The 8,418-nt window shown below is 36.5% G+C and overlaps 1 protein-coding gene across 1 annotated transcript; it reads left to right on the top strand.

Moving 5' to 3' along the window:
- Nucleotides 1–3,743: 3,743 nt before the first annotated feature.
- On the top strand, nt 3,744–8,404 carry LOC135119815 (calcium-transporting ATPase type 2C member 1-like). Its single transcript, XM_064044208.1, has 29 exons — nt 3,744–3,807; nt 3,857–3,942; nt 4,009–4,149; nt 4,218–4,283; nt 4,341–4,400; nt 4,452–4,549; nt 4,679–4,784; nt 4,839–4,913; nt 4,970–5,150; nt 5,209–5,306; nt 5,356–5,451; nt 5,705–5,819; nt 5,940–6,024; nt 6,152–6,192; nt 6,252–6,371; nt 6,424–6,454; nt 6,509–6,618; nt 6,688–6,759; nt 6,810–6,913; nt 6,967–7,037; nt 7,092–7,173; nt 7,229–7,291; nt 7,344–7,395; nt 7,454–7,552; nt 7,623–7,671; nt 7,751–7,900; nt 7,959–8,034; nt 8,094–8,148; nt 8,206–8,404. The coding sequence occupies exons 2-29, from the start codon at nt 3,940–3,942 to the stop codon at nt 8,391–8,393; spliced, it is 2,487 nt and encodes an 828-aa protein (XP_063900278.1). The 5' UTR covers nt 3,744–3,807; nt 3,857–3,939; the 3' UTR covers nt 8,394–8,404.
- The last annotated feature ends 14 nt before the right edge of the window (nt 8,405–8,418 follow it).

The raw sequence follows: 8,418 nt of genomic DNA, 5'->3' as shown, positions 1-8,418 counted from the left end.
ACCCCCTCAAGAAGAGAAAGCAACCTACCAACTACCAAGGGATCCACCAAACGAACAGGTACAAACGGTACACTTGGGAACTGCGTTTAATATATAGTAATTCAAAAATAATTTTTTTAAATTCCACCCGATAAATATTATTCACAAAATTCTTCTCTAAACGAGTAAGCTTTTTATAAATATGATTTTTTTGTTAACAAAATCTAAGCAGCTTTAAATATAAATTCTTTATTAATTTAGTCATTAACAGTAGAATTATAAAGAAAAAAATCAAAAAAAAAAAAAAAGAAAAATCCTTTAGTTTGAGTTTTCAACAGTTTTAAGAGTGTGTTTACCCAAAGCTAAAAGGAAAGTTATTTACTATATGCTGGCTCATATATTCGTTGTTTCCATGCGTATTAAGATATTTTGCATTTCAAATGCGCCAATCAAGGATCTGATGAAACATGTTTGTCAGCATACCCTCCCCACACCCTGCGCTTCCCACAAAATGCAAGCACGAAGCGACTTCATAAACAACTTTGTTAATTGATTTATCTTTTAAGTATTATGTATGTGTGACTTATTGTTGTTTAGATGTTTGTGTATTTTTTAAAACTGATAAGATATTACATTTAATATTGACCTAGATAATTTTTGGTATGAATATATATTAAGAAATTAAATTAAAATTTTTTGCATGTTTCCCTCTCAAGCAGGTTTAAGAGGCTATTGACTGCGATACTTGGTGTAGCAGTCAAAGTTATAATAAAGAGCCCCTGTTATTTAATCGTTATATTGGTTGCTGGCCCTAGTAAGCCATTTTCTCGAAATTTTAAATATATGGCATTGCACTCTCTCTGTAATAAATTGATGAGGACATAGGAAGCATCCACCACACTTCTCAAGTCGTGCCTTTATAGAATTTGAAACTATTAAATATTGAAAGTTTTTGCCTGGATATACCAAAAATGTTGGCTAACTAGTTACCGTTTATCTATAAGTTCCGAAGTCGCATTACTACCATCTCTCTAAAATGAAGTAGTCAACAGAAAAGGTTTTAAATAGAGTATTAACAGTGACAGGTACAGCTTTTTGTTGCCTCCTTTTAAAACTTCGCTAGTCCCTTTAAGAGAGCGATGCGTTGGGTCTAGGGACAAATATTAATAAGCCTTTTTCGTCGGCTAGTTCGACAAACTGGAGAAACCGCAAAAATCTTATCAACAGTAAGTTTATGCATTACTTTGTAGGCGAATTTTGTAAGCAGCAATTATAGCGACCTTCCATTGTGACAGAGCTCTTTAATTATGTTAACAGCTTATAAACTTACCATGCCAGAAAAGATAGAATACTTCTTGTGTAATGTTTCTTTTAGTAAAAACGGCTATCCTTCTTCTTCCATTGTCTTTCCTGTCACGCCTTAAACAGTAGTAGTCAGGCCCTCGCTTCCTTTGTATTTCAAAGATAAGGGTTATGTCCAGAACCGTTCCGTCGATAACTTCTATGTAATTCTTGTTTCTTGCAGGGTTGCTCTCAGTGTTCCTCACCAAAATCGGGAAAGATCCACGAGCTAAACTCGTAAATTTTTATGTTCTGAAATAGCTCTGATAGCCTTCGCTAAATAAGAGCTGATCGCATTTTTGGGCATTGCTATAAAGTTATTGATCACGTGATTTACAGGTGCAGTATTTATTGTTTCAAACGATAAGTTCAGTTTAAAATGCTGTGCATAGCTTAAATTTTCTTTGACGTAGATTCCTATCAATTCTTGTAAATTCTTGTGGGTGAAATTTCCGAATTATATAACATCATTTAAAGGGAAGCTCTGCTTGGCAATTGGTGGGTAGGTTTGACGTTAGCGCCTTTAGCGCAAGGCCTTAATCCCGAGAACCGCCATTCTTGACACATTTGTTGCTCGATTTACAGTTTTTCTTGGTAGGTTTAAAAAGTTTATCCTACACAGCGATATACTTCAAGCTATTAAGCTAAAAAAAGATCCTTGTTCGCATTTAGGCAACCTGCCGAGGAGAAGAGCGGTGCTTGCCCTTCTTTTTTAACCGATTGCATTTCAACCCCCTTCAGATGAGTTAAATAATTTAGAATATAGTCTGTCTTTACAGTTTTTGTTTTATATTTTACGAAATACCGAGAGTAACCACTTTGAGCTCTTTCAAGCTAGGCAGCTAATATACATAATGATGGACTAAAAGAGGAGTTATTTAGTAAAGGAAGAGAATTTATACCTTCAAGATGAGTAGATAGGTCTGTGAGAGAAAAAACAATACGTATGATGAAATAAAACTTCAAGGCAATAAAAGTTTTAGAACGGGCATAGTACGATTGGGCACTTCAAAGGACGGTAAATGTTCTATAAAAAGTTTATACTTGCCAGACACAGTTTGGTTAAGATGCGTAGGTATATATTATATCATGCAAAACTATGGAGTCTATAAATTTGAATTTCCTTTTGTTTGCTTTCTACTCTTCCTTCAATTATGGTCGATACTTTATGGACTATAAATTAATTAAAGTTTTAAAAATCTTACTTTTGTTTAAATATATTTAAGTTTACACCTGTATTATAAATTATTTAAATATTAGTTTTAAAAAATTGTTTACCGTAGTATCAAAACTTTTACTTAGGTAAACTTTAATTTATTTCGACCACTGGTGAACGGGTCCTCTTTGCTATAAATTTATCTTACCCTTTTTGATTGAAATTTTAATTCTTGTGTAAAATCGAAATAATTGTTTTATGTTGAACTGTGGTTTACTGACCTATTATGACAACTTTTTATTTGTCCCAAGCTTTTATCAATTAGTTTTTCAATAAAATTTTGAGAGTTATTTCGCCATTTTATGGGTAAATATGTTAGTAAAATTATTTTTGTAGTATCTTAAGCATTTTTTGCTTAAAGCAGTACTTAGAACAAAAGCTAATCTAATAACTCATATAAACCAATTAGAAATAACACAAAAGTAAAATAACTTAAATTGATTTAATAAAAGTTTAATAAATAGGCAATTAAAAAAAATATATAATTATTTAATTTAAATCAATTTAAGTTATTTACTTTTGTGTTATTTCTAATTGGTTTATATGAGTTATTAGATTAGCTTTTATTCTAAGTACTGCTTTTAGCAAAAAATGCTTAAAGAGAAGATGTACTTAATTTTGTCAAATGATATGCATTAAAGTTAGCACGCTACAAAAAAGATTCCTAATCGTTATCTTGAAGACGGACTTTTTTTTATCTACAAACATAGAAACCTACACCAATGAAAATTACTTAAATGGTAAAAACTTATTGGGGGGGGGTAAACCTTCAGTGCAAGATCAAGCTTTCTTTTTTCACCAGCCATTCTTACGGTGGCGGGCTTAAGGCTATGCAGGTCTCTAATATAGATGCAGCCGCTGTTACAGAAGCGGAAGAGGTTATTGTATTCTAAACACTTTAATCGTTTTATGCAAATTTTCAAGTGTTTGTTCATATAAAATACTACCAGTTTGCGATAAATTTTTTTTATATCTTCTTGTAATAGTAGGTTCTACGCTTTCATAATGTTAGTCCTTCCGTTGGTCTTAATTATAATGAAGTTTTGCAGCGCTTGAATATTCTAGCTGAGAAAGTTACTTATAAGAAAAAAAAGAAAAAAATTATTAAACTTTTGGGAAGCGTCCGTTTATTTTCTTCTGCTTTTAGATTTTTTAAGGGTAAACATAAAGGAAAAATAACGTCGGAAGTTAAAAAAAGATTTAATATTTTGAAGATTAAAAAAAAATCCTCCGTAATAATTAAGTTTTTGGAAAAGTTCAAAGATCCTTTGGTAAGGCATTTACTAAATTTTGGTCTTTTTACTCCAAACTACTTTGTAGAATATCCATAGATTGGCCTTTTGCTGGTTTCCTGTCTGATTAGCTTGTGCTTAAGTCAGTTTAGTGATGCTTTTAGCATTGCAATGGTTCTTAACTTGTGTAACAACTTCGGTCAATGTCGCATTTACTACAGAGTTTTTAACAACCACAAGGCTGTCTTTATAGTTGTAACCGTTGGCTTTGCCCAAGAATACAAGTCAGAAAAAAGTTTAAAGCTTCTGGAGCGTCTGGTTCCATATACTTGCAGTTGCCTGCGGAATGCCCAGAAAATAAAACTTGATGCTGCAGAATTGGTAAACATTTATAGACTTAGTCATTGTTAGTGGCAGAGTTAATTACACTAGGACCACCCCCGTCATAGGTTCCTGGTGATATTATATGTTTAAATATGGGCGACCGTGTGCCAGCAGACCTGAGATTAATTGAGGTTACGCTGCGTTTACTTTTTAATTAGCTCAGCGTCTGCAGCCTGTTTGTTGCACAGGCTTATGACTTGGAAGTTGATGAAAGTTCTTTAACAGGGGAGGCCGATGCAGTTCACAAGGTTACTTGCAAACTGCGACTTTTATTCTTATTAGCATCAATAACGCTTTAGAACAGTCACGTGGTAAAAATTCCCGATGGGAAGACACTTCGTCGCAACCTTGATTTGAACGAGCGAACCAATATTGTCTATATGGGGACACTGATAAGGTGCCCATTAAAACCTCACTTCACTATATAGAGCTGAATTTGGTTAGTTTAAGAATTGAGAGTCTCTCATAGCATTACTGGGATTTTATGGCCAGCTAAAAGAGAAGGATTTATACACATTTTTGCTAGGAACGGCACGGGTCGAGGTGTGGTTGTATCGATTGGAGAAGAGACGGAAATCGGAAAGGTATTTGCTATTATGCAGGACGTCGAGGAAAAAAAGAGCCCATTGCAGGTCACTATTTAGTGAGTGGAGTTTTTTTTTTCATTGCACTCTTTTCTTTTAAAGGTGAAAATGGACGAGCTGGGAGTCGCATTGACTAAAATGTCTTTTGCTATAATAGCAGTCATATGCCTGCTTGGGGTGATTGAATTCTTACAAATTATCTATTTTAAACAAATTGATACTTCACTGGTTAGTTTATACAAGGAAAGAATTATCTCGAACTGTTTACCATCGCAGTTTCACTTGCTGTCGCTGCCATCCCGGAAGGCCTACCCATAGTAGTCACTGTCACTTTGGCTCTCGGCGTTTTGAGAATGGCCAAGCGCAAAGCCATCATTCGTCGGATGCCCGCAGTGGAAGCTCTTGGCTCGTTGATTTTAATATCCTAAAACCACGCTTAATTTTTGTTTCTTCTTCTTTTGGGTTGACTTAGGAGCCGCGCATGTTCTTTGCGTGGATAAGACGGGCACAATAACAAAAAATGAGCTGAAGGTAGTCAAGGTGTTTACTCCGCAGGACAAGATATTTGAGGTCTTTTCATTTAATCGTGAAACTCCCCTTCTAAAAAAACACCTTAAAGGTTACGGGCGAGGGATACTCTGTCAACGGCTACATCAATAAGTCTGCCCAGCAAGTTCATCTTGAAAATTACCCCTCTTTGGGCCCCCTCCTGGAGGTAGAAAGGCGGTTAGGCTAAACCCCCCACCAATAGTATAGCAAGGGTCGCATTTTGTCAGACCACCATCATATAGTATAAGGATAACCCACGAAGGAGAAACACATCCAAACAGGGCAGTATAAATTAAGAAGCTTAAAAGTTTTCAACTATTTTTGAAAACTGAGTTTGATATTATACACCAATAAGACTTCATGCCCAAATCTATATTAGTACACAAGTCTATCCATTATAGTTACTATAAACCCCACAGGCCGCCACCTTGTGCAATAATGCTCAGCTTGTAACCGACGGCCCTCCTCTTGGCCTCCCCACCGAAATCGCTCTTTTGGTACTTGCAGAGAAGGCTGGCTATCCGGACAGAAGAGGTTCGTATTATGGTTTACAATAAAGAACGGATTACTCGCAGAGAAATAACTTTTTAAGGACGCTTCAGGCATATGTAATACGCCTCAAAGGCTTTTGTAATATTCCTTTTGCGTTTACAGGCGCGTATCTCAAAGTTAAAGAGTTTCCGTTTTCCCACGAAAGAAAGTGGATGGGGGTTATTTATGAAATTAACTCTGTGAACAGGTCTCCTTTTTTAACCATTAGCCCTTTCTGTTAGGACCATTTTAGGCTTTTTCGACATTTGTTATTCGCCGTAAATAAACTAAAGCGCTTTTTAATTATATTTTTTTTTGTTTGATTAAACACGAAGAATTTTCGTCAAGGGGGCAGTCGATGTTGTGCTAAACAAGTGTAATCCCACTTACTTGGAATCTATCATCTCGCCATTTCCCACGTGCTGGTACAAGCAGGCTCAACCGTTTTTTACGGAAGTGAACTGCGTGACATCACCCCATTGCTGAAGGAGTCTCTACTGCTCGAAACAACTTCATTGGGGTCCCTCGGCTTACGAATTCTTACTTTCGCGTCTGGTATCTTTATTATGTGCACTTCACTTATTTAAACCTTTATTATTATTAATAGGGACGGCACTTAATTCTCTCTCTTTTTTGGGGTATAACTGTATATTTTTTATAATACTACTGTATAACAGCACACCAATAAAAAGTTTTATCGGTATGCATGACCCTCCTCGCGAGCAAGTCGGCCACGCTCTTTCTTGCTTAAAAAGCTTTCACGTCAAGACGATAATGATCACCGGCGACCAAAAGGAAACAGGTAGCTTATTACTTTACAGGCTGAATGCCGCAATATTTAGTGGCTAAGGGTTTACCCTTACCATTATAGCCTTGAAAGTAGCCTCTGATGTGGGCATATTTAACTATAAAGAGGATATGTCTCTATCTGGCGCCGAGTTAGGTATAAGATAGCGTTATCAAAGTTAACAACACTTCCCACTCTTCTCTAAGAAAATTTGTCGGAGGAAAAGGTTTCCGCTATAGTACCCCACGTTACCGTATATTTTCGAATGACTCCTCGTGGAAAATTGATCGTCGTTAGCGCTTTTCAGCGCGTAATGATAATATAATCTTGATTACTGGTTTTCTGACCCCTCATGCACGCAAGCTTAAAAAAATTGTGGCCATGACTGGAGACGGCGTCAATGACGCACCTGCCGTAAAACAAGCCGATATCGGGTCGGCTTTCTCCTGTCTTATTTTTAATAAAGAAATAACCAAGACACCTAATAGCATTGCTATGGGCTCCAGCGGAACAGACGTGTGCAAGGAAGCGGCGGATATGATACTTCTTGATGATGACCTTTCAACTTTGGTGCTTTGATGCGCGTTTATGTCCAAGTTAGTTGAATAAACTGTCTTTTTAAAAGGTGTTAGCAGTTAGCGAAGGAAAAACAATTTTCTCGAACATTCAAAACTTCGTGAGATTTCAAGTAGAAGCACGCGAGCTTTTATTATCTCTTCTTTTTAAGGCTATCATTGCAGTTAAGCACGTCCCTTGCTGCTCTGGGACTTGTGGCCATATCATCTTTTCTTGGTCTTTGTTTACCTTTTACTAGAAGCGTTGTGGTTACTACCATGTTTTCTGAGTTCAGGATACCCTAATCCCTTAAACCCAATGCAAATTCTGTGGATCAATATAATAATGGACGGCCCTCCCGCCCAAAGTCTGGGCGTGGAGCCATTTTACTCGGGTGTTTAATTGGCTTTTATAAAGCTTGCACGTATAGAGTTTTTCTCATCAGCCATAAAAAAAAACATAAGGAGGCCTTGTAAAACCGCCAAGAAGTATAAATGATCCGGTCATTACCAGGTAATTTACAGCTTCAAAAGAAGATTCTATTACTCGAGCTTCGCGCTTCTTTTATTGCATATCCCCAAATTTTTCCTAGAGAACTTTTTTTTCATGTCTGCGTCTCGGCTGCGTTTATCATTGCGGGCACCTTGTACATTTTCCACCGGGAAATTATGGATACCAGCAACGTGGACGGTTCACTTTTGAAAAAAAATGACTTACATTACGAAAAATACTTGACGCCTCGGTACTTTTCTGCTACCAAATCTAATATTGCATTTATATAAAGCCCTTTCCTTTGGTAGAGAAACGACAATGGCCTTTACAACATTCATTATATTTGACATGTTCAATGCTCTCTCTTCTCGCAGCTTAAACCACGTGTGTTTTATTAGTATGCGACCAGCGACCTATCCTTGTATAACATCTACTAATACTAGAGACTTATAGATATCGGTTTTTTTACAAACAAGGCGTTCCTATATGCTGTGGGAGGTTTTTTGCCAAATATTTCTTTTTAAAACTGCATATGCTTATTCTTTTCTGCTAAAGGCTCTTTGCTTGGGCAGCTCCTCGTAATATACTTCTCCCCGCTTCAAAAAATCTTTAAGACAGAATCACTATCATTGTACGACCTGCTCTTGGTTTGTGCTGTTTCCTCGAGTGTCTTCATCTGGGATGAACTGCGCAAAATATATAGACACGGAAAAACAAGACAAAAAACTATGGAAGGGCCATGAGCAGAGCACGCACCTCCAATAAACA

This window comes from Zophobas morio, unplaced genomic scaffold, assembly GCF_036711695.1.
Source record: "Zophobas morio isolate AGI-343-1 ecotype UQ-CSIRO unplaced genomic scaffold, CSIRO_AGI_Zmor_V1 ptg000307l, whole genome shotgun sequence".
In the NCBI taxonomy this organism is placed as follows: domain Eukaryota; kingdom Metazoa; phylum Arthropoda; class Insecta; order Coleoptera; family Tenebrionidae; genus Zophobas; species Zophobas morio.
This window is presented reverse-complemented; position numbering and strand designations above follow the sequence as displayed.